Source organism: Protobothrops mucrosquamatus, unplaced genomic scaffold (genome assembly GCF_001527695.2).
Source record: "Protobothrops mucrosquamatus isolate PMUCROS unplaced genomic scaffold, P.Mucros_1.0 scaffold100, whole genome shotgun sequence".
NCBI lineage: Eukaryota > Metazoa > Chordata > Lepidosauria > Squamata > Viperidae > Protobothrops > Protobothrops mucrosquamatus.
Genome location: NW_015386473.1, coordinates 128,992 through 156,956, shown reverse-complemented (window position 1 = coordinate 156,956; position 27,965 = coordinate 128,992). Strand labels below are relative to the sequence as shown.

General features: G+C 36.9%; 2 protein-coding genes across 2 annotated transcripts in view; one reads left to right on the top strand and one right to left on the bottom strand.

Annotated features, from left to right (window-relative positions):
- Positions 1 to 2,793: 2,793 nt before the first annotated feature.
- Positions 2,794 to 20,028, bottom strand: FGD2 (FYVE, RhoGEF and PH domain containing 2). Its single transcript, XM_015812605.1, has 16 exons — positions 19,896 to 20,028; positions 16,647 to 16,968; positions 16,086 to 16,166; positions 15,302 to 15,450; positions 12,387 to 12,543; positions 11,241 to 11,379; positions 10,923 to 10,981; positions 10,666 to 10,812; positions 9,934 to 10,026; positions 9,245 to 9,324; positions 9,125 to 9,155; positions 8,016 to 8,108; positions 7,545 to 7,679; positions 7,130 to 7,276; positions 4,178 to 4,321; positions 2,794 to 3,009 (listed from the first exon to the last, which is right to left on the bottom strand). Exons 1-16 carry the CDS (start codon positions 19,964 to 19,966, stop codon positions 2,794 to 2,796), a joined length of 2,064 nt encoding a protein of 687 aa, XP_015668091.1. The 5' UTR covers positions 19,967 to 20,028.
- A 3,858-nt stretch (positions 20,029 to 23,886) lies between these two features.
- The window catches only part of MTCH1 (mitochondrial carrier 1), a 17,935-nt gene continuing 13,856 nt past the window's right edge, over positions 23,887 to 27,965 (top strand). Inside the window, exons 1-4 of the mRNA XM_015812597.2 lie at positions 23,887 to 23,903; positions 25,154 to 25,340; positions 26,487 to 26,571; positions 27,194 to 27,300. Coding sequence (XP_015668083.2) covers positions 23,887 to 23,903; positions 25,154 to 25,340; positions 26,487 to 26,571; positions 27,194 to 27,300 — 396 coding nt within the window. The remainder of the gene's footprint in view (positions 23,904 to 25,153; positions 25,341 to 26,486; positions 26,572 to 27,193; positions 27,301 to 27,965) is intronic.

Genomic DNA, 27,965 nt, shown 5'->3' with positions numbered 1-27,965 from the left:
ATGATTTCAGCAAAGAAATGTGATTTGTAAAATATGCACTAATCGTTACTCATAACTTTTTTCTCATTTTTTCCCCTTTATATTGAGCCTGGCTTTACTAGGATCAGACTATAGTGACACCACTATTGTTAAAAACATCAAAATCTTCCAAATAGGCCTCACCAGGTGCTGCCCTTCTTCTTTAATGCCATAAGCATTCATTGATTTAAGTAAATATAGAGTTTCCTTCAGTTCAAACTCGACTCCAGCAATTTAACAAATGAGTCCAGGCCATTTTCTTGATTGTAGCAGTTTGTCATTGCCTTCTTCCACTAAGTCTTTTATTACTGTTGTTTCTTAGTCTAGCCTGCAGTTTTGGTATAATCTGGAGTCCAAGCAGTAATGAACCTCAGTGTTGTTTAACTTACAAATCCATAGAAGGTCAGCTAGGTGTTACCCCTGTCATTGTTCATGTAGTGTAATTCTAATTTTGGGGGGAAAACCTTCAAATAAAAAACCAGTTAAAGGGCTGGGGGAAAGACAGTCATAAAATGATGCTAATCAGAAAAGCAATGGTTGACAAATGGCAAATGAGTGACTTCTCATGCCAAAGCCACTCCTCCTGAAAAAAAAGTAATGCTAAAAGACACTGACACTTGTGAAGTTTTGCAAGAGTTCCATTTGTTTTGAAAAGTTGGATTTCTTTATTGATTGATAGTGTCAAGAAAGGCAGAGAAATCACTACAAGGCAATTATATGATAACGTCTTTTTCTATTTACAGTACATCTGGAACAACGCAGGTCACGTTACATGATACTTGACATACAACCTGCATTATATGGACTGATGTGGGCTATCATTCTAAAACTTCACCAAGGAATTTCAGCATTTATTATTAAATTATTTGGACATGCACAGTATCTATCTTGCAAGCTTTTTTTCTTGTTTATACTATAGCATCCACTGAAAGTGTTGGAATACCCATCCCAGAATTCCCAATCTCTGTCTTATCTTGTAATTTTGAGATCGGTATTCCAACCTACCTGGAAGCATCAGATTAAGGTCACTGTAGCAACATCTACTGATAGATAGAGATAATAAATACTGATAATAAAACATGCTAATGAGCTTGGAGGGGGGAAATCGTTTTAGAGCAGAGGATTCCAGCTTGTTGGAGATGGTAGAAATTTTGGAATTCTGAAAACATGTCAGGTAACAAGATACAAATCCTGACAGAACAAAGTGATTCCATCTATTTCCTTTAACTTCCTCCCAGTTGCTCCCTGCCAGTGCCAACTTGCTTATATTTTTCTTTGAATGAATAAAGCATGGAGCTGCACCCATGCCACCATGTTATCTTCTGCAAAAAGCTTATAGATCACAAAATTATTCTTGTATTTTTAAAAAAAAAATGTTGGAAGTTTGTGCTTTCATTTGAAGTTTCCAGTATTCCTTTTTTTAAAAAAAAAAAAATCAAGATTTTCTAAAAATACAACAGCTTCTTGGAAAGGGTCAAGGAAGACTTCCTCAAGTAACCATGGACACCATTTCAGAACATTAAAAGGAGAAAGGAATTAAAGGGACCAGGAAATAGCAGTTGGGCAAAGAGAAATTTTGTCACTCTGATCCTTGGGAAAAGGTGGAAGATAGATGGAATTAGCAAAGGGAAACAGTTTCAGCAACTACTACTTTTAACTGTATTTCTCTCTAAAATTCAGCTTGCCATAATTTAATAGTTCATCAGATAAACATTGATATCTTAATTTTGAATAATTGACAATAAAATACACAGTACAGATAAATGGTCTGAAGACCATTGTAGATGGGTTCTTCCATCAACATAATGATAAGTCCAGTAAGACTGAGACTGAAAAAATAAAGAAATAGAGATTTACTGACCTGAAAAGGAAAGGGATTGGAAATAAGAAAATAATTAGCTAAAGAATAAAATAATTATGTACTTAGAAGTGTCAGAAATAGACTAGGCAATCTGCAGTAATTATCATATCGTTGAAATGAATTCAGATAGTCCAACTTTATTTCTGGTTTGAAACATTCAACAAGTTCAGTTTCACCAACGTAACCTCCTAAAATATCTTCGGGCCATTTCTTGGGGTACACACATGGCCAATTTGAGCCAGCAGCCAGTCTCCAGTTTTCTAGAGAATTTCTATCTTTAGAAATTCACTAAAAAAAACCTGACAGACAAAAGAATCATCTGCCATTTTCCCTACATTGTTTTTCTGAATATGAAGATTTAATTTAGCTCTTATAGCAAAAGATCAAATGTAGGTTTAACCTCCATGAACATATCTAAATGTTTTAAAAGTAATGTAAGTTAGCATGCCATGTACACATTTCTCATTGGGCCTGAAAGAGAGGTCGATCCTGTCACAGGTTATATTTTGTAGGTGGAATTGGGATAAAGATCCCATTGACCTTTCTTTTATAGATGGAAGGAAGGACACTTCAGTGTCAGAATCTCTGATCAGAGAATAATTTCCCTGACATAGCTGTAGATAAAAAAAAAGGTCTATGTATGAATAGGAAGTATTATTTGTACCAGCATGTAATATGTACATGAACAGGACAGTCTATCAGTACAAGTTTGCAAATGTAAATGACAAATCAACAATTACTATGACTTAAATAGTTCACCAGTAAGCCAAGAAAATCTCAACTAGACAAAAATGTTATGATTTGCAACCACTGCAAAGTAATAACTGAAAAAATATGAATGTATTTAAAACACAGATTCGGTGCTTATTACAATGGCAGTCCAGAGTATGTAACAGCCTCACAAGGAGATTGAATTATTCCAGTTCATCACATGAATCTTCTTCTTCTTCTCCCCCCCTGGCTGACTGTTCAATGGCTTTCATCCAGCGCTGCTTCAGTTCTTCAGTTTCAGCAACCAGGGTATAGGTCTGTTTGGATTGTACCAACTGGAAGATGTGACGGGGATTATTCTGATATGGCTCCTTGACATGGTAACCCAACAGGGGGATAGAGGCATAGGCTTTGACATCCTGGGTCAGGTGAAGGAAAGGGTCCAAATACAGTTATTTTCAAATATCCCATAACTAATTTCATATCTCAACAAAGTGATCATCAAACTGGTATAATTCTGTACTACTAAAAGCCCAAACTAGTTTTGTCCATAGTTGTCCAGGGTTAACTTAGTTTATTTTGTTTTACCAAAAACAGCCTCAAGAGGCTGCTATTGCTTAAGTAGGGAAAAGTTAAGTAAAATTGTTGTATACTGCCTAGAGTAATTTTTTATGAGATGGGCAGTCATATAAATGTAATAAATAAATAAAATAAATAAAACAATTGCTTACTTCATTCCTGTCTATTCAATTTTTCTATTCAAGATCAGGAACTCCCAAAGCTAGAACTTGGATTTTTCAATCCTCTCTGAAGTATATTTGGCTAAGCAGAACTATATATTAAATTCCTTGGCAGAACAGAAACATAGAAAGCCTTCTTGTTTGTGCTGGGATCATGTGCATCCTGCCTGTCTTATATTCTGATTTCTACCTTGGTTTCTCATCAATTACTTCCTGGGTCATGTCAAACCTCAGCACATGGCTCAGCTTGGACTCTCTACTTCTTACTGCTTTTCTTCTCAGCGGACTAAAGAAATTCAACCTTCCCTGCCTTGGTGACAACAAAACATGTGAAATTGTCAGGCTGGGGTGGGATGATTTCCTTCCAGAAGTGAAAAATCACTGGGAAGGATGAAGGCTTCTGTAAGAAGAATAGTTAAATAATATTTAAGTTTGTGGAGTCCCGGGCTCAGGTCTACCCTTAGCAATAGAAGCCCCTAGAGTGCATTTAAACTAGTCACCATCTTTCAGTTCCAACCTACTTCACGGGATCCCTGTTATGGGGAAAACAATGAAACAAATGATATATACATCGCCCTGAGCATATTAATCCATCTAATATATTTTCTGAGACGATGCTGATGGAAATGGTGGGAGAAGGGAGAAGCTGAAAAATATTCACAACCACATCTTACAGCTAGTTTGGAATGGAGAACTTCTCCTGTCACTAATTTCTATGTTCTTATAAACCCAAGCTTGATATTATGAAATAATTAATTATTAAAGGGGAGGGTTCTAGAAGATGGGAAACAGCTCATTTGTAAGCCTTATTAATTTCCTTCATATTAAACTCTATGCAAACACATACCTGAGGTGCAGCATAAATATACAACACCAGTGGATCATCTTGTGGGATCACAAACCAGCCACGCATGCTCCCTTTTCCATTCTTATCCATCAGCTGCAGAAAACTGCATATCAGGCTCTGGCCTGATATTTCTGCTGATTCTTTCTGCCAATTAAACAAATGGTTAACATCATTATTAATAGCTCCTACCCAAAAGGTTTCTTGTCCTCTGAACATGGAGATTTCATTCAGCTGAAACTATCATGGTCATGTGACATCATGCTTTATGATTGTGTCACTGAGCGGTAGAAATTCTGGTCCCAATTCCCATTGTTAACCAAGGACTACCTGTACATGTCAGAAAGTATGAACTGATGTTGTTTAGGTTGTTGCATAAGGAAGTTTGCATTCATAGGTTGTTGATAGCTGCATATTAGTAGGCTCTAGTGATAATGGGAGAATGAATCTTCTAAAAAACGTATTCGAGAATAGATTAATCTTTCAATAGAAATAATGGAAAGTGGATGTGAAAAAGAGGATATTGAAGCTACTTGATACAAAATGAAAAGAAATATGTTACTGGGTCCCAAGGAAATCTGTGGAATATGGTAATGATAATTATTAAAAAGGATGCTTGATGGCAGCGGAAAGTGAAAAAGGCCATGAATGAAGAAAAAAGCATATAATAGAATTAGTGCTGCAAGAAATGAAGATAAAAGGTATTTGTATAATGTCTATGTAGAGAAACAATATTTACAAAGAATATAGTTATAGAGAGCACACAACCTTTAAAAGAGGCAAAGGAAATGCACAGCAATTTTTGATGGAAATAAAAAAAAATGTTCTGAAAGCGATAAAAAAAGCTAAATAAGAAGTCTGTAGCAGTTAACAATGATGAAGTGATTTTGGAGTGAGACAGTCCTGGAAAGAGTATTTTAACCATGTACTATATATGGGAATGATAGAGGTATGTTGAAGAGTGAAATTGGAAAGAATGTTACAAATGTTATTGTCCAAGAAAAAACTGGTGAAAAAAGTCATAAATGCTGCAGTCGCATTGACAAATTGTAAGGTTGTAGGTAAAGATGGTGCAAATGGAAAATTTATTTATTTAAAAATGTAAAAAATACAGATGGGGTTTTTATGGCATGGCTGTGTGACTTGTTTAACATGTGAAAAGTTAGTATCTGTTTGTGATCATGGAAGAATGCCATTATCGTTCCTCTATAAAAAGGGGAAAGTAGCAAGTGTGAATGTAAAACCTATACAGGTTTGTTTGTTAAATATGCCTGGGAAGACAATTCTGATCAGAAGATTACAGTACAAGAGATGACAATAAACAATATTTGGGAACTGGAGTGTGGCTTTACAGTATATCTAGCAAGAAATGTACCGAACCAAGATTCTTACTCTTCAGAAGTTCATTGAAAAATGTATGAATGTGAGAAACAAAATTTGTTCTCTATTTGTAATATAGACAGAGCACATGATAAAGTCAATATGCTTCAACGTTTTGTGCAAATATCAAATTGAAGTTTGATTGACTGTAATTACAGTGGTATATGATATAAATAAAGACTGAGAACAAATGGAATGCATAACAAGTGTTCAACATCGAACAGAGGGGAAGGCAAGAATCTGTGATGTCCTTTTTGTTGCTTAATGTATTCCTGGATAAATTTTTGTAGGCACACAATACCATAATTGTTAGTTGACAACTCAAATGTCTGTAGCAAATATTAGATACAACAAGAAGTATGGATTTGAAAGGTAATTTATTGAAGCCTATAGTGATTGAGTTTGCCAAGGAAAATGGAGTGAACAATTGCAAATGATCTATAAACTGTGAAAAATAGAGCAATATATTTCTCTACCACGGTAGGATGTTCACTGCAATTGAGAAATCTGAAAACATGCAAATGTTGATAAAAAGGTGATAGAAGTAGGAGTAGGAGTGATAGGCTGAATACAGCAATGAGTGACAAGCATGAAAGAAATACCATATATACTTGTGGGTAAGGCATGAATTTTAGATTCCAAAATACAGCCTAAAATTGAGTTCAATTTATTTGCAGATCTGCAACTATACATGGCGATGCTTTTTAAAAGTATCTATACATATTCACTGGCAAGCCCATCCACAAATAAATCTGGCCCTCATTTCAAGTACCATGAAAAATGTGCCACCTGGAGGTAAGTCAGTTGTGAAAATTTAAAACAGAATCTGTTCTGGGAAAAAATTATCGATACAAATATGAAAACAAAGAGGCCCTTCAGAATATAATTGGGGGGGGAACCAAAAAACCTGAAGGTTGGCTGATCCACAGATGAGCTTATCTGCAAGTAGATACAGTATATTGAGGTGGTTTGGTCATAAGTAAAGAAAGACTAATGAAAGAACCCTATGAAAGAAGAGTGAAGGGCTCAAGAAGAGATGAGAGTCTGAGGAAGTCATATTTGGCTTTGATGACAAAGAAGTGAGATGTTTAAAGAACAAAAGGCGATATAAATAACAAGCAATGGATAAATATGCAATTATAAACAATACATACAAATGGAGGTGGGGAGAGGTATGCTCCTGATGGAAGCCAAGATTATTGGAAAAGACAGAAAAGTATGGAGACTTAGACTAAATGAACTTAGTGTAAAGTAGCTTTAGCTATGTTTCCTTCCCCCCACCCCCCGCCCTTGTATCTCAGGCTTTTAATTTCTTTGGCTCTTCTCTATTTCTCTCCTTTCTATGCTGCATAATGTTGCTTACCTGAAGGGAAAGAACATGATGGCTATGTATGCATGCTTCTGTGTAGATAATGTTGATGGGGAAGTGCTTGCTAGATAAGTACTTTCAAAGTGACAACAGTGAAATCATTGCAGTTAACAAAATTCCTACCCAGAAAGTCAAGTTATCAACAGACCAAGAAACAAGCCTGAGAAAGAGAAGAAGCAGACTTTCCAACTCTGCTGTTCCCTCACCTCCAGAATGCCTTTGGGCTTCCCATGCTGCTCGACGGGCAGCAAATTCCCTTTTAGGAAGGCATAGCATTCCGCACAGACTCGTCTGAGTCCATTCTTGTCATATTGCAATTCAACCTTGTATTCAGAACACCGGGCACACACCACCTGCCTCCAGGAGAAAAAACACAGGTTTGGAGAAGGTTGAATGTGGTGAGTTATTTTTTAAAAAAAGTTCATTGTATCCAATTCTTGGAGACTGATCGGACAAGTCCCTGCAGTTTTCTTGGCAAGGTTTTTCAGGTTTGCCATTGCACTAGCCATAATCACCCTTGTTCTTAGTACTTGCTCTTCAGATCAACAAGGAGCTATCAGTTATCTTGATTGTTCTGTACCAAAAATAATGGGGGGGGAGAGAACAAATAAACTCACTCACATAGCCACAAGCTCGGCAGTGATGCCTTCTGCGTGTGATAGCATTGAACGGCTCTCTGCAGCGCATGCACATGGTGACCAGCTTGTCTCTTACCCACTGAGGAGCCCATTTGCCCAGCTCTTGTGACTGGCCCTGCTGCAAGAAAAGAGACTCTGAATCAAGCCACCCTTTCAGTCAACCTCTGGCCCCACAGAAAGTGACAGCCTCAATTCAAAAGTAGCTTGAGTAGAATAAATGTGAAACTGCTGTCTACTTCTGACAGCTACAACATACTGACAGAATTTTGTTAGATGTGTTTTCTGTACATCTCCCCTTCTCCTTTGTTTATCAGAGACTTTTAAGGTCTTTGTACATTTACATAGGTATGATCTTTGGAAAATGAGCTCATGGTTTTAAAAGAGGAAATGAATATTGGTAGCTCTAAAGTGCAAATGGGGTAGCGTCACAATAGGTGTGTAACTGGAGATTTACACTGGAGTCTGGTGTCTCTGCTTCTTGCCCTTGGCTTGCAGCCTTGAAGGTTTCGCTCCTCTTTTCTTTCTTGTTGATGGCAGACTGGAAGGTCTGGGAGGGAGGAAGAAAATATTTTTGAAAAGAAGGATTTTAGTTTCAATTTACATGTGCGAATAGCAGCTCCTATCTGTTGAAAATCTAAGACTGGCCTAATCAAAGATGAAGCATGAGTGGATTTATACATGAGTGTATATGGGTGGGGGATTTTAAGAATAAAGGGGGAAGTTCTAAAACCTTCCCCAGCCTTGGTTTAAATTCCTTGTAGAGCTTTCTGCTCTCAACTCTTTTACTCATTTTATAGGTGAATGAAATTGATTTCCCTGTAAATGCGTAGAGCTGCCCCATCACATAATGTGTTTGAGTCACTAACGGTCTCTATGGGGGTTCCCAAAAATCTTGATCTGGCTGTCAAAATTACAAATTACCAGCATCAGTACCTTCTATATTGAAGGATACTGCATCAATTGTGGGTCTCTTCTTAAGGCATAGCTATGTGGTAGCATCAAACTGACCTTATTTAATCTTGAAAAGCTAAATAGGGAAGGACATGGTTAGGATTTGGATGAGAGAACACTTAAGAAATACCAAAGTTGGGAAATGAGAGAGAGAGAGAGAGAGAGAGAGAGAGAGAGAGATCTCAATAATAAGTCACTTCTACATTGCTGTTCAGAAAACTACAATGATATGTCTATGAAGTCTGACTTAAAGGAGATTTTATATTTGCAATAGTGGTGAATATCTCAGGTGTAGCTCAGGTGTAGGATAAGGGTGAAGGTTTGTTCTCTGAGATTTTATATCTCAAGAGCAATCTAGCTTCCAAATTCTGCCCCCCCCCTTTCTGTAATTTCAGAGAACTAGGGAGAAAAAATTCTGAAAAAATATCCCCATCCCATTCATGCTTTCAATCCAGATTTCTCTTATGAGACTACTGATTAGGTTGCAGATCTTCTTCCTCTTCTCTCAAGGTTATTCTCATAACCCATTATACTTACTGAGAGGATTTTGGTTTCCTGACTGGCCAGAATGCTCCCTAAGCTTTAAAAAAAACAAATTGCATCAATGGCTACCTTAATCCAGACATTCATCTCCTCCTGGGACCTGCAGAGAAAGAGATGCCATTTATTGGAGAGGCAGAGTTTATGTTCTTTTGCTAGAATCAAAAAGAGCTACATTTCTGGCTTAAATACCTAGCTTGCAGCTCTAGGGTGCGCTGCTTTCCTGACACAAGGAAAGCATGAGGAAACTGTACATCATTTAGTTCTCGAACCTAAAAGAAAAAAAACAGAGCACTGAAATGAAAGTAAATACTAATTTACTTCATAGGGCTCATTCAGTCATATACAATTTAAGCTATGATAGTATGCAAGAAATGTATAGCATAGCTGAGTGATCCTAAGGAAAAGACTTCATTGCTTTAAGGAGTTGCAGAGAGGTGTTGACTAGCAATCCCTGCATTTTCTAAAGTAGGACTTTTCAAACTATGTTCTCCATGACAACTTGATGAAGTTCCATGAGAAACTAAGTTCACTCAAACACAACCAATTTTCTGCCACTAGTTTTGCCTCTTGATCAGGGGCTCTGGGAAGTATTTTAAACTAAGAGATTCTGTAGTATAAAAACTTTTAAAAACCCCTGCTTTAAAGCAGAGTTATCTTCAAAATCTGCAAAGCCCTACCTATCAGTTCACTTGTTTTGGGGTCTCTCTCTCTCATTCTCTCTGTCTCTTCTCTCTCTTCTCTCTTTTGAATTCTTGAATTTTCTGCCCTAGTTGCAACTCTATCCAACCTTACTCAAAGGAAACTTCCATAAAAGTCATCACAGCTGTTTTCCAAATTGACTTGAATAAATAAATAAATAGACAATGAAATTTTCTGACCTTCATGCCATTGACATCAATCCGGTGGCGCACTTGAAATTCGGCACCCACTTGAATGACTTTTGGTACACAGTACAATAGCAGGTTATTAAACTAAAAGTTGCAAAAACAAAACAAACCCACAAATACACACTATGTACAAAGAAAGTTGAACAAAAGCAGAAGGAATTGCTATTAATAAAAGACTGAATAAAAACATAATCCCTTTCTTTCTATAGACCTTGTGTCATCACTTCAGTGTTAAGAGAGGTCAGGAAACAGACATCACAAGGACTACAGAAACTCTATTATTTAATAGCAACAACTTGAAAGCCTAATAGAGTTTCTCTCTGCACCCTCTTATAAACAAGAAAATCAAAGTGAGACAATCTTCAATTTCTTTCTTACCCTTTCCAGTAAATTAAGCTAAGCTGATATTTACATAACAATCACAACAATAATTATAACAATATTTGCAATCATTTTTCAGACTATGTCTGTACACCTCAGGAAAATATTTATCACCAATGATCCTAATCAGTGCATTCTTTTACAGGTAGTCCTTGACTGATGACCACAATTGAGCCTGGAATTATGATTGTAAATCACTGCAGTCATTAGCATCGGCAACTTGATACAATCTTCCTGCTCCATCACTTTACACCTAATAAATAAGCCGGCTAGAGTAGCCCCACAGCAAGATAGGCGGTGAATAAATTTAAGAAATAAATAAATAAAATAAAAATATCTCACCAGGAACAGATATCTCTCTGAGGTACTGTTGAACCGGAAAGAGATTTTCTGAATGGGTCCTTCTTTAATAAATTCATTAGAAGGATCAACAATGTCATCATCAAGGCCTAGCCTGTGATATACTTCCCATAGGTTCTGGAGTCTTTCCTGCAGTAGCAAGGGAATAAAGATTCACAAAATGGGAAACAGAAACTCGACTATTGAGATACCTGCCTATAGTGAAGGAGAATGACATAATTAATCAGCTGGACACTCACCATTTCAGCGATGGCAACATTAGAATGTTTGGCTGCTGTGAAAATCATTTCCAAAGCTTCTGCAAGAAATAATAGTATTCTTACAATTCTTTTATACAGTTAGTTCATGCCCAATACTATACTAGCAATTGTGACACTGAGCAACAGAGGAATAGTTTGGACAAACTATGGTATATTAAAAAGAGCACCAGTACCATGAACATCTAAAATCATTCAGTAAGGAGACCAGAAGGCATCATTTCAAAGGCAAGATTGATCACTTTTCTCTCACTTTTTTTTCTCCCATTCTAAAAGAAGGAACCAAAGCAAAACTTTTACTCTGTGCATCTTCCTTGTCTGGTGATTCCAAAGGTAGTTTTTGAATATAATCCTTCAGGAGGAGTTCATATCTGGGAATTCTCTGTATTGGTTCCAACATGTGATGCTGCAAGGTTAAATTAGCCGATACTTCCTGTTTCTGTGCAGGATCATAACAATAAGAGAAAAAGAAAGCAAAACCAGGACAATGAAGGATTCATTAGTATCCATGCATATACATACACATACACAACCTTTCTATCTTGACTACAGAGGCTCTGTTTCCACTCTAAAGCCTTGCTCCTTTTGATGAAAGGGAAAACAGCTCCTGAATAAACTTCACTTCATCCTCATCTTTCCCTATCAGAAAGTCAACAGTCAAACAGTACCAATCTAGGTGGGAGCCACCACCTCAAGGTACTCTTCATGCCTATGAGCAGGCTCATTCTCTGATGCTATGTATAGCTCCTATAGCCCTGGCCTATCTCCCATATATTTTGATTGTAGGTGATTGTTAGAAAAGAAAAAATAATATCTCTTCTTCTAGAGCATCATGACCAAGGCAAGTTTTCAGCCAGGAGACTGTTTTTTTGTTGTTGTTTTTTGAAGAACACAGCCAAAAAGGGAAGACACACAATTGTGGAAGGAAGGCTTAGTCATTCCTCCCTACAAACAACAATTCTCCCACAAACACATGTAACAATTTCTTCTTTTTTAAAAAAAAAAAAGCAATGAATTGGTGCCAAGGAAAAGATAATTTGAATTATTGTAAATTGTTTTGAAGTGTAATTGATATAAAGGGACTCTCTGGAAGAATCCTATTGAGTAGAAAAGGATTAACATCATACATGCACAAAGAGAATAGATTTAGAAAACTACTGTTAATACTAACAGAAGTTTCTTTCCTAATTCCATGGAGAAAAGAAGAAAAAAAACTATTATCTTTCTGAAAGATTAAATATCTAGTAGCTCTTGAACATGGAAAATGTTTTGTGTATGTATGTATGAATATATATATATATATTCATATTCAAAGCAATAAACCCAGAAATTTCAGACAAGATATATGCATACTAGATTATATTCCTAAACAAATATATAGCTAATCAAATTAAAACCAATCTGAATAAAAAACAAATTGTACAATGAGCTCTGAAACCATTTCACCTGAATGTTTGAGATGAGTTCCTGGAATGGCAAGGCTTTTTCCGACCACACAGTGATCAGATGCATTGCCTTGTCAAAGTTCTTCACATATTCACTATACATCTTCAGGAAAGGAGCCACTTTCTGGATGATATCCCCAATTCTGGGATTGGAATCCCTGTAGCAAGAATTGCAAAAAAAAGCTAAAATAAACTAGGAATCCTGGAGAAATATCCAGCTGCATCTATCACTGACATGATGACTCATAACCTGAACATAACCCATCTTTTAATAAGCAATTTTCTGATTTTGAAAAATATATCCCAGCAAAGCAGTACTGATTTTCTCTTCTGCAAAAATGATCACAATAGATTGCAAAAACCTATTCAGATGGTGAATATGTTTGAAATATATTTCAAATAGGCAATAAATGATCTGTGTTGGATTTTATCTTTTGTTGAAACCTTTTATATTACCCACTACAGTATTTCACTTTTCAGAGCTTGTAACAAGAGTTGAAGATAGCAGGTATTTCTCTGAAAACAGACATAAACTTGCTCGGTTAAGAACAGAAGCTTACAGAGTTGTATGCCTTAAAGGTTATTCAGAGGAAAGCCATACCAAAATAAATAGGGAGGGATAAGAATGTAATGTAAATCAATAAAATCTACAAAGTGCCACGGTAAATACTAAAAAAACTTACCTATTACATTCCATCCTAGAGAAAATCTGAACGGTCACGATGGATTAATGCCAACTTGATGGCACATAATCAATCAATGAATTGCATTACATTACAGGAATGTTCATAAGAAGTGAATTGTTGCTGGATGTTATTTTTATAGAACTTAAGAATGCAAAATGATGGAATAAATCATTAAATAAATAAAAATATTATCAATAATATACATTTGTATCAATGTTCTAAAAATGCTGTTTGTCAAAATATTCTTTTCTCTGCCTACTGTGAAAACAAGACAAAGTCAGCTAGTCAGCCTTTCAGGGACATATGGTATACTGAAGATTGTTCTATAAAAGTAAAGCTGATGGTCATAGCAAAGATCAAAGAACCAATGAGTAAAAAGAGGACAGGAGATGGTCCACATGTGCTCCAGATGATTGCTCCTTGTAAAGAGAATGCAGAATAATGGTTTTCTGTGGGTTTAAACACCAGAAAACAATGGGATTAGCCATTTTGCTCACAATGGAAGCTGAATTTTTTAAAGGACACTAAATTGGCAAACCTCGTCCTCTAATCACTTTCAGAAATTTCTCATTAACTATTTCTAAGCCATTAGAGACCTTTGGTAGAGCAAATATGAAAACAATGAAACATTGTTTTCAACTGCCTTTAATCCTGAATTAAAGAGAATGTTAACCATAAGCTTAAGAATTTAACAAATCTGAAATAAACAGGAAAAAACCAAATAAGATTTTGATTTTACAAAGTTATAAATAGACTAAAAGTCCAGGTAAAATTAAAATAGTGAAATTTTTACAATCAGATTTTGTTATTAATTATAAAGAACAAATATCTTATGATGGAAAACAGATTGTTTTGTTTTTAAAAAGACATAACAAAGATAAGCAATTTCCTGATTTGAAAAACTGACACTAGAGGTGATTAAAGTTTTAGGCAAAGGAAACATTTACAAAACTGTAAAATGATGCAGAAAATTATAAGAATAAAAATATTAAAGAAGATTTTTGAGTAATAGAATCAGAACACAGAAGTCACAATATCAACGTTGTCTGAAATAATGGATAGACAATGTCCAAAAGATGATGTTGAAAACATGACATACTGTATGTAGAACAAATTTTATCTGACAAGATAGAGATGATATCAAAAGTGTATTTACAGCTGATAGGCCAAAAGAAGGACTTAGAAAAGAATGTTTTACTGGATTTACAAAGGAAACTTGCTGAGGTTTTAAAATTTAAAAGGGAAATATAAAAAGACAAACCAAGAAAATGACCTGGATATATTTTTTTTATTGGAAGAAGCTTTTTAAAGACTTGAAGAATTCTGTGCAATGGGATAAAGAAGAAATTAAGAGAAAATCAAATGCTACAACAATATTTGAATGAAATAAATATTAATACTGATAAAAGTAAAAGGAAGGAATATAAAGTTGGTTTATTTGATCAAGGTTAAAACAAGATATATTGTTACTTCTGACAAGCCTTTATGAACTTTCTGCTGATACCAGCACTGAAAAGATGATGTTTTACAGATTTGGTTTAGATGAGAGATAAGAAATGGAATGGAGACATAATTCTTTATAATCTTAGAGGGGATCAAGAGTCACTAAATTTGTTTGTGCTTGTTGTGATGCAGATTGAAAGTGTGAGAAGCTGGTGGCCTAGTGGTGAAGATGTTCACCTCCCAGTTGGAAGGTTGAGAGTTCAATTTTAAGTAGCGACAGATATTTCTGTTCTAGGGTGCAAAGAAAAAAAATCTCCTGCAAACTTCACATGGGTATCAAGAAGGGTATCCAGCCAATTGTCCCAACTCTACCTCAAATTAAGAGATTATAGAGTCATAAAAAAGGGAGAGTGAAGATGGCTGGAAGCCACGTTTGATATATTTGTCTTCTCTTTATTAAATTCTTTTCTATTTCTTTTCTTTCTTTTTTCTTGCACTTTTTACTCCTTCCTGTTCTCTTTTCTTTAAGTTTAATTTGTATTAGATTTAACTATTATAACTGAAATTCTTAATAAAATTTTATATACATATAAAAATAAACAGTTTATTTTATTTTATCCATACATAACATGTTTTTCAAGATTAGACAAAGTTTTCAGATAAAACTCTCAGTGACTCAAGCTTAAACTACTTGAATAGGCTAGCTTTCCACAAGCTATTAAATTTGTTGTATTTTTCCAGGAAAGTAGTGGGCAAAAAAACCAAGCAGGCTGATTTCATAACTTACCAGCCTTCCATACGCTTTTTCAGCTCTGGCAAGAAAAACTGGGAATGGAACTGGTAAATGGAGGAGATATTAGAGAAGATCATTTTTACTACATCTTCCGGAAATGCCTTTGTAGTTTTGGCTTCTTTAATTAGCTCTGAGAAAAAAACCTGTAAAGAACATTCCCAGTCAACAAAGAAACACAGTTTTAATTGTGATGCTTTGCCCCACTTTTCAACCCAAAAGTCTGTTGCAGAAACTTCTGTAAGATCAATAGAATCAACAAGGTCTCTCCCTGCAAACCTAGATGTTAAAAGCACAACATAAAAGAAAAAAAAAGAGATAACCTGGGTTAACGTTTTCTAGACTTATGGTAATTAAAGTACTAATTGTTATCATTATAATATAATATTATAGTAGTTATAATTACTATAATAGTAATTAAAGGTCATCTGGAACAGAAACAGATAGGCTTTTTATTTTTCATATAATTTTCCAAATCAATGTAGTTCCATTAGGAGAATAGTTAGGAGTTACTTTGACAGTGGAATATCAGAAAGGGCTCTGTTTTTACTTTGTGACAAGTTTTTGGATTTTTGAAGTATTAAAAACTGGTTGCTTGCTACAGAAATCTGGGATTTGTTGAATTTTAAAAAAATGAGTTGTACAGGATGAAAATATCCACAAGGCAATTTTATTATCTCTTCATGCATTGTTATTAAGTAAAATAATAATCAGGTAAGTAGTTTATTTTCAGCTTTTTGATAGTGGACATCAGAAAGCTGAAATGCTGCTGCCAACCAACCTGGTCTAGAAGATGAAGGCGAACCACATAGGCCTGTTCAGTTTCCAGCAGCTCCAAAGCTATTTTTTTCTCCTCTGCTTCCTACGAATACAGAGTAAGCAGAAACAGGCTTGGAAACCTATGATTCATAATCATTTAAAATATTTTGATTCAGAGAGAGAGATATCTTTAGCCATGATAGGCAACTTTTGAGACTGCATCACCAATGTAGTAATTCAGTAGCAATGATCATTGTTTTCCTTCATGAAATATCTGAAATTTCTAGTGAATTTCAATGAGCCTTTTATAAATTGTTGTAAAATAGGACACCTACAGTATATAACTTATAGTGGAATATCATTTTTTTTTCAAATATTACAGTATTACCAATACAAATATGAAACAGCTCAATAATTTGATTTTGGTCAAAACTGTCCTGATGTCTAATGTTAAAATATTCTTGATTGTTCCACAGCCTTTCTACACAGCATCCAAAGAATATTTATGGACTATCCATAAATTGCGGATCACAATATGAGAATCTGTACATAATATCAATAGTGCCTTGGTATAACCTATTACCTGATTCTTGCTGCTTCCAGACTGCATGATGAAGTTTGGCTGAGAATCTGAGACTTGTTTTGGCCTCCAACTGCCGACAGTGATCTTTCCTCGAAAAGAGCTGAGACATTTGACAGGCAGCATTTTAGGAGCTTGCTGTTGCTGCTCTAGAGACTTTGTGTCACAGTGCACCTGTCCAGGCTGTATAACTGAAACTTTCTTAATGTCTCCGATGGCTCTTTCACCTGTCACCAATGGCAGCATGGAAGGTACCATAGGACTTGGAGTTGTTAGTAACCTAGATTGGGGAAGGATGTGCTCTTTCTCAGGACTGCAACAGGGCCTGTCCACAGAAAAACAAAGGTTTTAGAAATTTGTCCTGTTTCATTTACTTCTTCAAAATAAAGTAAAGGGATGCCCAAAACAAAAACAAAGCAGGTATGCCTTTATATAAGTTAATATGCATATTCAGTGTAATAGTATTCATTTAAAGGCAGAATTAAATAATATTCATTTAAAGGCAGAATTAAATACTTGGTTAGAATTTAAACATCAAGGAAATGTTATAGAGGCCAATAGCATAGACAGGGTTACTACTGCTAAACAGAAGTTCCCTGAGGATGGGCTCCAGCACGAGTCCAAAAGTTCAGAAGGCAAAACCTCTGAGGTCCCGGTGAACGACCCAGATTGGATCCTGCAACGTTATCCTGAGACACACATATATTCGCCTTCATTCATGAGGGTTACTACTTTTGAACATGCAACTAGAGTTATGATTTGTCATGATATGCAGGAATGAGATCATGCTGCCGCTAAGATAGGAAAATTTCACCCACTGACTGTTGGATATCAAAAGGGAACAAAGCAAAAAAGGCTATTGTTTCTTCTTTGTTGATAATCCTTGATAATGCAACTTTGCAAAGAGTTTCTGGTCTATTTGTGGATTGGATCTTTGGCTGCAGAAGTAATCCAATCCTTTTCATAGTGATCCAAGGAGAAGCCCATCCAGCTTGTTTGGGTTCTAGAATTCAGAAAAACAGCTCCAGTCTCCAGTTGGCACAGAAAAGCCATAAATGTCTGTTGTTTCTTTAATCATACAAAATGAAATTTGCAGAAACCCTTGAACATTATATAAGTAAATTGACCTTCCTCAATCTCTTCAATAATCTTGCGTAACGCATTATAACACAGACCTATCATGAGAGCCATAATGGGAGGGGAAATATGTAGACATGCTTACAGTAAATCTGGTTATATCTAGATTTTTATTCAGGAGTTCAAAATTTAATAGATAGCACCACTTCGTTCCTTTTCCCCCCCACAACAACTTTGTGAAGAAGGATAGGCTGACAGAGGGTGACTGGCCCAAAGTCACTCAGCAAACTTCCATTAATTAATTGGTTGCTTGTGTTCCCTCCCTCCCCCCCACCTCATATCATGCAGTAATATCTAACACCTGAAAAAATTGCTAAGCCCTGAGATGCACTACAGATGGGTCTCTAATGTTTTAAGGCAAAATATGTAGGGCATGATATGGAAATCTGTCATTATTACAGATATGTGCTGGTAGGATTCTATGCTGAAAGGTAGGATATAAATAATTGTAATAATGTCCACATGCATTGTAGCAGGTATTATTTAAATGAAAGTAGCATGTAGAACACCATTTAATATCACTTTTGATGTCTGTAATTTCATAAATATCTGTATTTGAAATTATGTCATTTTTGCAGTTAATAACATTGATTATTAATTCCAGGAAATGTTTACATTAGTTTAAAGCACGAGTCTATATTATCTATATACAAACCTAAGTCTCATCAAGTTTAGTGAGGCATTATCCAGTTTAGAACTAAGTTTTACTTGATGCCATGTATTGTGACTTACTTCTGAATAAATGAAAGAATGTAGCTAAATAACATAAGAAACGAATCTAACAAATTCCCAATGCAACTTTACAATATGAAAGAATCATAGATATGGGGTGTAAGATCCTCAGCAATACACTCTCCTCTCTTTCTTCCTCTCTAAGTAGTCATCAGATTTTCTGTTTATGTCTCTTATAGATCAAAGGTCCCCAACCTTTTGGGCACCGGGGACCGGTTCTGTGGAGAAAGATTTTTCCGCAGACCAGAGGGAGGGTAGTTTCATGTGCTGCCTGCATCCCATGGATGGGGCTTTGCTTGTTTGCGTGGCCCGGTTGCTGGCATGCTGCAGGCCGGTGCCAGTCCATGGACCGGGGGTTGGGGACCCCTGTTATAGATAATACCAGCCTATGCAAAAAATAAAGCTGCATTTCTTTTTACAAACTGAGTGTTACTATCAAGAACTACATCCTCTTTTCTGTTTCACAATCTTCATAACGTACTTAAGCTTCCTCAACTTTTCCCAAGGCCAGTAATTATTTCCTTTTATCGAAGAAAGTTTCACTTTAAAGAGCAAACCATAGTTCACAATCAACAAGAGAAATGTACTCAGAGGGTTCCAGATCAGCCAAACCAGATACATAAAAATGGAGATTCCCAAGTCATATAATAAAATTTCAACAATCCGTTTGACCTGGACACCAAATCTAGTTTACAAAGCTCCAGGCAACCACTGGATGGTAGTAAAGGAATTAACTTTGCTATCCCATTCTTCATGCACATCATTATAGTTGTTGTTCTTGGACCTCTTTCTCTTTCTCTCTCCTGAATATTCAAAGAATCTGAGCAAAGTATTTGAATAAAAAGACTAAAAATCCAGCTAATTCCATGGCAAATTCTAGTTAGTTGAGAAATAAAAGTATCTCAGCATCAAGTATGAGAAAAAAAGTTTCCAAATATAATGTTCTATTATAAGGCAACAGAAAATTTAGGACAGATTTGGAAACCACACCATAAAAAATAAAATACATTGAATATACCTTTTTTCATAGCAGGGAAGCCCAATTCAAAATTAAATAAGGTTGATTCTAACCTAATTATTAAACAGCATTCATATCAAACCTTTATTATGGTCATATACCTGAGTTATTAAATAACTTTTATGCAGGTCTACACTCCATGGTTTTGGGTTTTAAGGCATCAAGGAAAAAATAATCATAACACTTTTCCAAAGAGGAAAGCTGCATTTGTGTAACCACAATTCTCTGACTTTTACGGATATTTCAAAGCATTTTCTCCTAAGTGGTAATATAATAAATCCTGTATTTCAGTCTTCCACTATTTGAGCTCTTATATATCTGACCTTCAACCATGACATTACAACAGCTCCCCAAATCCCTTGTACCTGAAGTTCTCAAATACATGCACCAGGTTGACCACTGAGGTTTCTGGAAGCTTCTGTTTCTCCTCCATCATCCTTATTCTTCTTTATGGTCTCTTACTTGGAACTTTTCTGAGAAATAGCTCCATTAAAAAAACTGATAGGACTATATAACCAAGTGAACAATCTACAAATTGTCTCTTTCACTGTGAGACAAGAAAAGCTTCTTGTAAATATTTCTATAAATAGAAAATGTATGAGGAAGTACTGAGGGCAGAACTGTAAGTGAAAGGACCAAGATGCAGAGTTTCACAAAAGATATTTTGTATTAATTATAATTCATTTAACTTTTCTGTTCATTTATCGTTGGCTCTATCTTGATTCATGGATATGGTTCTTTTATATTATTAAGCTTTCATTTATTTATTTGTCAAATTTATATAAAACCCAATGCCACCAGAAGAGCTTGCCTGGGGCAAACCATGTTGCAGAATTGACTATACATGCCTATATATTAAATAGGTTTTTACAGGGTTTTTCAGCTTATCTTTTAAATCCAGACATTGATTTTATACATGAAAATTTAAATCTTTCAAACACAGGGGTGCATCATATGACTATTTCAGGTTTATACACTGTTTACATGATAGCCTGAATAGACAGACAATTCATTAATTATTGAATTGTTCACTAACAGAACTGTGTGAGTATTTTTGACACAAAAGATTTTTTTTTAGAGTGAAACTACTCATAAGGAACACTAAAAAAATAATCCAGGGTTTAAATTAGTGGTATGACATAGGAACATAATATATATAAGGTATACAAAGAAGCACCAATGCATTCTAATTGAAGTTGTATTGTAAGATGAAAATATGGGGAAATAATTAAATCTTAACAATCTGAAAAGTAAAACTGTAACCATAAGAGCTGAGAACTGTTTACAAAAAGAAAATTACATGCTTATTCCCATTTTGCAGATTGGAATGACAGGCTGACAGATACAGAACTATCATGGAGCAGCAATAGTCTATAACAGTGATGGCAAACCTATGGCACGCGTGCCAGAGGTGGCACTCAGAGCCCTCTCTGTGGGCACGCACGCCGTTGCCCCAGCAGAGTTCACCAGAGTAGCGAGCATGTGGCATTTGGAAGCGACAGGACAGGAAGTGAGTGAGCAAGTGGAGTTGGCCCCCCAGGGATGCCCCGGAGATGGTGAGGACTGGCCCCAGCCACCCTGGCCCCAGCCACACTCACCCAGTCTGCTGTGACCACTGCAGCCACGCCCACCCAGTGGGGCATGCAACCACACACACCCCTCTGAGGGCACCACAATGCTGATGCAGCCTGGCACTTTGCGATAAATATGTGGGGTTTGGGTTGCAGTTTGGGCACTCAGTCTCTAAAAGGTTCACCATCACTGGTCTATAATGTAAACCAAAACTGAAATAAGGTGAGGAAATATGGTTTGGATGGCTAATAGTTTCTATTACTATTATATATTGCTATTTATCAAATTTGTATAACCTCACCTCACTGACGTGATTCGTGATAGTGTACAATAAAACAATTAATTAAAACAAATATTAAGTAACAATTAAAAACAATAACATTAAAAAAACAGGAGATTGCTGCAAAATGTCACATACAATATAACCATTTTATAGGATCCCCATTACCCTGGAATACCAAACCTGTTGGGAGAAAAAAAAATGTTTTAAGAAGTTTCTGGACATTCAAGAGGGTTGGGGCTGATCTCATTTCAGGGGAAATGATGTTTCAAAGGGCAGGTGTCACAACAGAAAAGACTTATAATAATAATAATAAAGTTGGAAGGGACCTTGGAGGTCATCAAGTCCAACCCCCTGCTCAGGCAGGAACCCTACACCATTTCAGACAAATGGCTGTCCAGTCTCTTCTTAAAAACTTCCAGTGTTGGAGCATTCACCGCCTCTGGATGCAGGTTGTTCCATTGGTTAATTGTTCTAACTGTCAGGAAGTTTCTCCTTAGTTCCAAGTTGCTTCTCTCCAAGTTGCTTCTCTCTTCTCTTCTCAACCAAGTTGTCTCCTGGTTCCATCAGATGGGACCTGTAACATCCCCTTCTGCCAGACCTAATGGGACAGATAGATGTATCCAGGGAGAGGTGGTTCCTCAAATAACCCAGTCCCATATTATGGGGTCTTAAATTCAAAAGCAGCATTTTTAATTGAACATACATAGCACAACTGGTAACCAATGTAGCTTGCAGAGTGGAGGTCTAATGTGTGTTCTAGGGGCACACATGACTGCCCACGCTGTTGCATTTTGCACCATTTGAAGCTTCTGGATACTGTTCAAGAGCAGCAAGGTATACAGCGCATTACAATAGTCTATTTGGGAGGTGACCTGGGCATATGCAACTAGTAAGTAGAGCCTCCCATTTCAGGAATGAGTGCACCTGGAGCACAAATTTGTGCAAAGGTCCTCTTAGTCACAACTTTTACCTTCTCCTCAAGCAGGAGTTGTGAGTTCAAAAAGACCTCCAGATTGCTAGCAGTTCTGTCTACTCTAATACTAAAGTTGATAAAGTCCCTGATCTGAAAGGCCTTGAAACCCAAAGCCACTCAGTCTTGCCAGGATTCAGTTGAGACTTATTGCTCCCCATCCAAACTCCCACAGACTCCAGGAACCAAGACAGAGTTTCAAAAGCATTACTTAGCTCAATGGGTGTGGAGATTTATGATTATTATCTGCATACTGATGAAAGCTCATCCCATAGTGATGGATGATCTCACCCAACAGCTTCATGTTCATAGATGTTAATCTGGAGTGAAGAGAGTATCAAACCCTATGGACCCACAAAGCAGGGACTGAGGGTGGACTGCTCACTCCCAATCAACACTGATTAGTATCAATCCCATAGAAAGGAAAATGATCAGTACAGTATAGGGCCTCCCACTCGGACTCTATGGAGCCAATCCAGGTGGATACTATTATATTAATGGTATAAAAACTGCCAAGAGGTCAAGAAGAGCCAGGATGGATGCATTACCCCCACTTTGCTTCATCCAAAAGCATGACCATGCCCATGCCTGAATTCTGATAAGTGAGATTCAAATTATCCACTGAAGCCACCTCATGACCACCTTCTTCACAACCTTCTCTAAAAAAGGAAGAATGGATACTGGATGAAAATTGTCCACTATGGTGTGATCTAGCAATTGCTTCTTGTCATTATTACTATATTGTTACTATGCTGCTAATCACAGCCCTCTCATGATTTCGGCACACAGATGGTGAATAATTCTCATACAAGCAGTGTTATGCTGTCATCTTGCCCCTTTTGTGGTGAAATGCAACATTTCTTCTACAATATATCTGGTGTTGTTACTCTCCCTTGAAGGCATGTCATTAGCAGTTCACAGCTTATATAGTAAACAATGTAACCCCATCCTAACAATATTTCAAACAAGTTATCTTAAATCAGGAAGCAATGGGAAGATGTCAAAAAAAATGTCACTGTCTCTATATTGTTAAATATAATCAGTTTTTACAGATGTCCTTCAGGGATCAGTCTGGGATGTCTAGGGCAAAGATTAACATTTTAACATACTGTCTTACTACTTTAAAACATTAATTCTTATATGTTTTGCTCTCCAGGACTCTTCGCACTTTTAAGAATTATGGAAGACCCTAAAAGAGCTTTTGTCTGTATATTAAACATTTATTAAAAAGTAAAACCAATGCATTCATAAAATATTTATCGAGTTATGTAAAAATAAAACACTATTAAATGTAACTATTTTTCATTTAAAAAAAAACCTAATATTTTTAACAAAAAAAAGAAAAGGTATATTTATTTATTATTTGCAGATGACTTTAATATCTGACAAATAATGTTTGCAGACCCCTGAGAGGGTCTTGGGGGAGCTGGACTACACTTTAAGAAACACTAAAAGAAATGGTTCTTGCTAGTCTTTTTCTTCCCCTCTTTAGTCACGATGTCACAAAGTCACAACCTACGAGTCCTCAGCGATGCTACACAGAGGAAGGTAGACAAAGAGCGGGTTCAAATTTAGCTGAGTTATTCGAAGGACCACCAGGCGGCTGAAGTTTCAGTGATTTTCAGGCGGCGCGGCAGGAGCTCTGCTTCAGTTCAAGTGTTCAGAGCCAATGAACACTCTAAGGCAAAACGCACTCAACAAATTCGAACAAATTATCCAGGCAAAAAAAATGTCTATAGAGATTCTCAGTCATCCAGGTCATAGTTATCCCCAAGGTGCTTTTCCACGAGGCAACTGGACTTTCTTGTTTTTTCTTTGAAGACGTTTCGCTTCTCATCCAAGAAGCTTGTGAGCTGAAGAAGCTTCTTGGGTGAGAAGCGAAACGTCTTCAAAGAAAATACAAGAAAAAGTCCAGTAGCCTCGTGAAAAAGCACCTTAGGCAAAAAAATAAAATAAAAAAAAAATAAAATTGGTGTCCCGTCGGCTTCTTATAACGGACGTGTGTGTTTTACGTCTCCACTCCAGTGGAAGCGGGCTCCCAGGAGCCAGTCCTGACCGCGAGGAGCTTCCGAGGTCAGCCAGACTTGTGCGAACGAGGGACGAGGTCAAGTCGCCAGACTTGATTTTGTCACAAGCGAAGGGGAACTTTGCAGGGGGAACTGGGACGCCAGGCAAATCATTTTGCAGCACGTTGCTCTGTAGCTTCAGTCTGCAAAAGAGGACATGAAAAAAAAAATCACTTTCATTAAAAAAATAAGTGCTCGCTGGAATACTAAGGCCAAATACAAGTCAAATACATTAGAAGATACGAAGTATACATTCCTCTCTTTGGAGGACAGACGCGGGAAAATGCAGATACTGCAGGGATTGTTCTTTCTTTCTTTCTTTCTTTCTTTCTTTCTTTCTTTCCTTCCTTCCTTCCTTCCTTCCTTCCTTCCTTCTTTCTTTCTTTCTTTCTTTCCTATGGAGAGTTCGCAATCCACCCGGGGGCGGGGTGTATGGGGAAGGGTAAGACGAGAACGAGATTGCTCTTCCTTTTCAGCTGAGTAAATATTACAGAATGATCCCATGGTCGAGCTCGCTCCTGCGAGACAGCGACACACACAATCTTCCGGTTCTCTTCGCAAGAGGATGGAAATGCGATAGTGTACCCTCGTTTCGTGTTCCGATTTGCCATTCGCCTTTCTAGATGTTTTTGTCTCTACGTAGGAGGCCGGGCCAAGCCAGTTCCTCCACGCGATAGGGCGTTTGCTTTGGGAGATGTGATGACGCAAAAGCGTCTGGACACGTGACCGCAGAAGAGCACTTCCTGGTTGGATGCGGGCGGGGGGAATGGCTGACATCCCTGTAAATCCTGGGATTACTCCCGCCGGACCGAGAATGGGACCCGGTCCGGCTGAAGGCGCGGACGCTCTTTTCGTGGCACTGAGCGCTGGTTTCACGGTGCTCAGCCACCCGCTGCTCTACGTGAAGCTTCTGGTGCAGGTGCGGTTTGGGGGCAATCCTCCAATGCAGGTTTCGAAGGGCAGAAGATGGCTTGTTAGGTGTGTGGGAACCTGTGGAGCGGAGTAGCAGCCCTAATAGTTCAGGGGCGACCGCTGAGCTGCGAGACGCCCCACGAAGACAGTTATTGGGGGATGCTTAACTCCTTGTTCCTGGGGTCTGTGGGTGATTTGTTATGAAGGGCTGGCTTTGTGAAAGAGGTGCCGATTTCCCTACAGTTCCTCTTTGGTGCTTTCACAGGTACCATAAAGGAATTTGGCTCCTTAGACTAGTTGCTTCCAAAAAGTCTTAAAAAAAAAATTTGGCAGCTTTAAGTTGGGTGGACTTTGGGGGAGGATTAATCTTGGGAGGATTAAAAGAGGAGTTCACAGATCCTAACAGATCTGTTATTGTAATTTGGTGTGGGTGGGTGAATGATACGAAGTAGTTTGCCATGGCTTTCTTCTGGTGTTTTAGTGCCACTTTTACCTTGAGCCCTGAGATTTACTGTAGCAGTGTGATCCTTTTGTTTTTGATTAAGTGCTTCAAATAACAATGAGATAATAGCAATAGGCATCCCTCCCTGCCTTTGGAACGGTAGAGAAGATGCTTTTCTACTGGTGGTTCTTCTCAAGCATATTTATTAATGTGTTTTGGTTCAGAAATATTTAATTCAATGCAAAAGATAGAATTATAATGTGTCTGGTGTTCTTTTTTCCAAATTGTCTGGGCTTGAGTATATCACTTAGCAAAAAGAAAAAAAAACCACAAAAGAATTACCAGTACTTTGGGCCTATAAATAAAGTGTGTGTGTGTGCATACATGCATGCACACCAGGCTAGAAATTGGGAAACCATGAGTTCTATCCCTGCCTTAGACATGAATCTAACCGGATGACTTTGGGCCAATCACTCTCTCAACCCTGGGAAGATAGCCATGGTAAACCACTTCTGAAAATCTTGCAAGAAAACTACAGGGACTAGTCCACGCAATCACTAGGAATTGATTTGAAATTAAAAAACAAGTGAATAGAGTAGGGGTTGAGAGTAACAAGGAGTGGCCCCTATCTGAGCTATAAAGCTATGGATAAAGTTCACTGGGTGGAGATACTTGTAAGAAACTGGTGTTACTTTTTCCATTTTTTTTTAGGTTGGACATGAGCCCCTACCTCCAACTATTGGGAGAAATTTACTGGGGAGAAAAGTATTTTACTTCCCGGGATTTTTTACATATGGTGAGCATATCCTAATAAATACATACAGTAGATTTGTCTGTAGGTCTAATGAGAATAATGTAACCAAGTCAAATAATTACATGATTGAACTCTTAAATAATACTATTTTATAATAATTTTGAAGACTTGTTTTAATGAAACAGTTTCTCTTATAAACATAAAAAAGGCATATTTAGGGGACAAAATTTACTTTCATGTTAGCTAAATTTTAGTTTTGCAAGCATAATAGTAAGCAATTGCAGCATTATAACATATTAGGGCATTTTTCTTCTTTCTCCAACCATCTGAAGTTTTTAGTACCTTAAACTCTATAAAATTCCTTTCAAATTTTTTGCAGATAATAATCTAATCCTTTTGGGTGGAAGGAGACCACATAGCTAAGCACGAGTTAAAGGAATCTTCATACTGTGACCTAACACTATAAAATCCAATGTAATTCTTAAAATCACAGTTGAAATAATAGTTGAAAAAGCAAGGTTTTCTCATACTTTTTACCATCTTAGTGTCAGTGAATAGTTTAAATCCTAGCATGCATTATTATATATAGATATCCAGTCATCTGAATGTTAGGGATTTTGCAGAATCATGATGAAATAACTTCAGTGTAATTTATTATCTCTAGCCAGGCATATTGTGGAAGTGGATGGGAAAATGGGTCTTTTCCGTGGTCTTTCTCCTCGTATTATCACTAGCGTTTTATCTACCATAAACCGAGAACAAATGAAGAAGGTACAGTATGTCACATATTTGTTCTCTAATCTCTTTGTGCTGAAAAGGCTACTTGTGAGGCCAAATAGTGTAATTAATGTCCAGGCCAACACTTTCTCACAGCTGAAGTTTCAGCTTCTGCATTTGCCTTGTTGGACTTTGGAAGGTTTGAAATTCAAAAACAGCAGCAGCAACAACAATAGCAACAACCCTTCTTGTTGTACAATAAAGCTGTTTCTTCCAACTAGAAGTAGTGAAATATTTTTAAAACCTGAGGTGTTGAACTTGAAAAGCAATGGCAGTAGCTGAACTCATAGAGGAACCCCTCAAAATATATTATTGGGTTTTGTTTTTAATGGTATGAACTATTTCCTGAGTTCTCCAACATTTTATGCCACAGTTGCATACTAATAGACTATATTTCTTATTAAGGCACCATCAAGTTGCTTTAGGACTATCTGAAAGTCTTTTTTTATTATTATTTTTTTTATTATTATTAATTTAATTTGTACCCCGCCCTTCTCCTCATGGGACTCAGGGCGGCTAACAGCCTCATAAAAACCACAATACAAATACAATGATATCTATATTAAAAACCGAATTAAAAGGAAATATTTAAGAAGGCCGATCATTAAAATTATCCTTAAAATACCCTTAAAAAACCCCGCTAAAAATCCCTAGGCCAG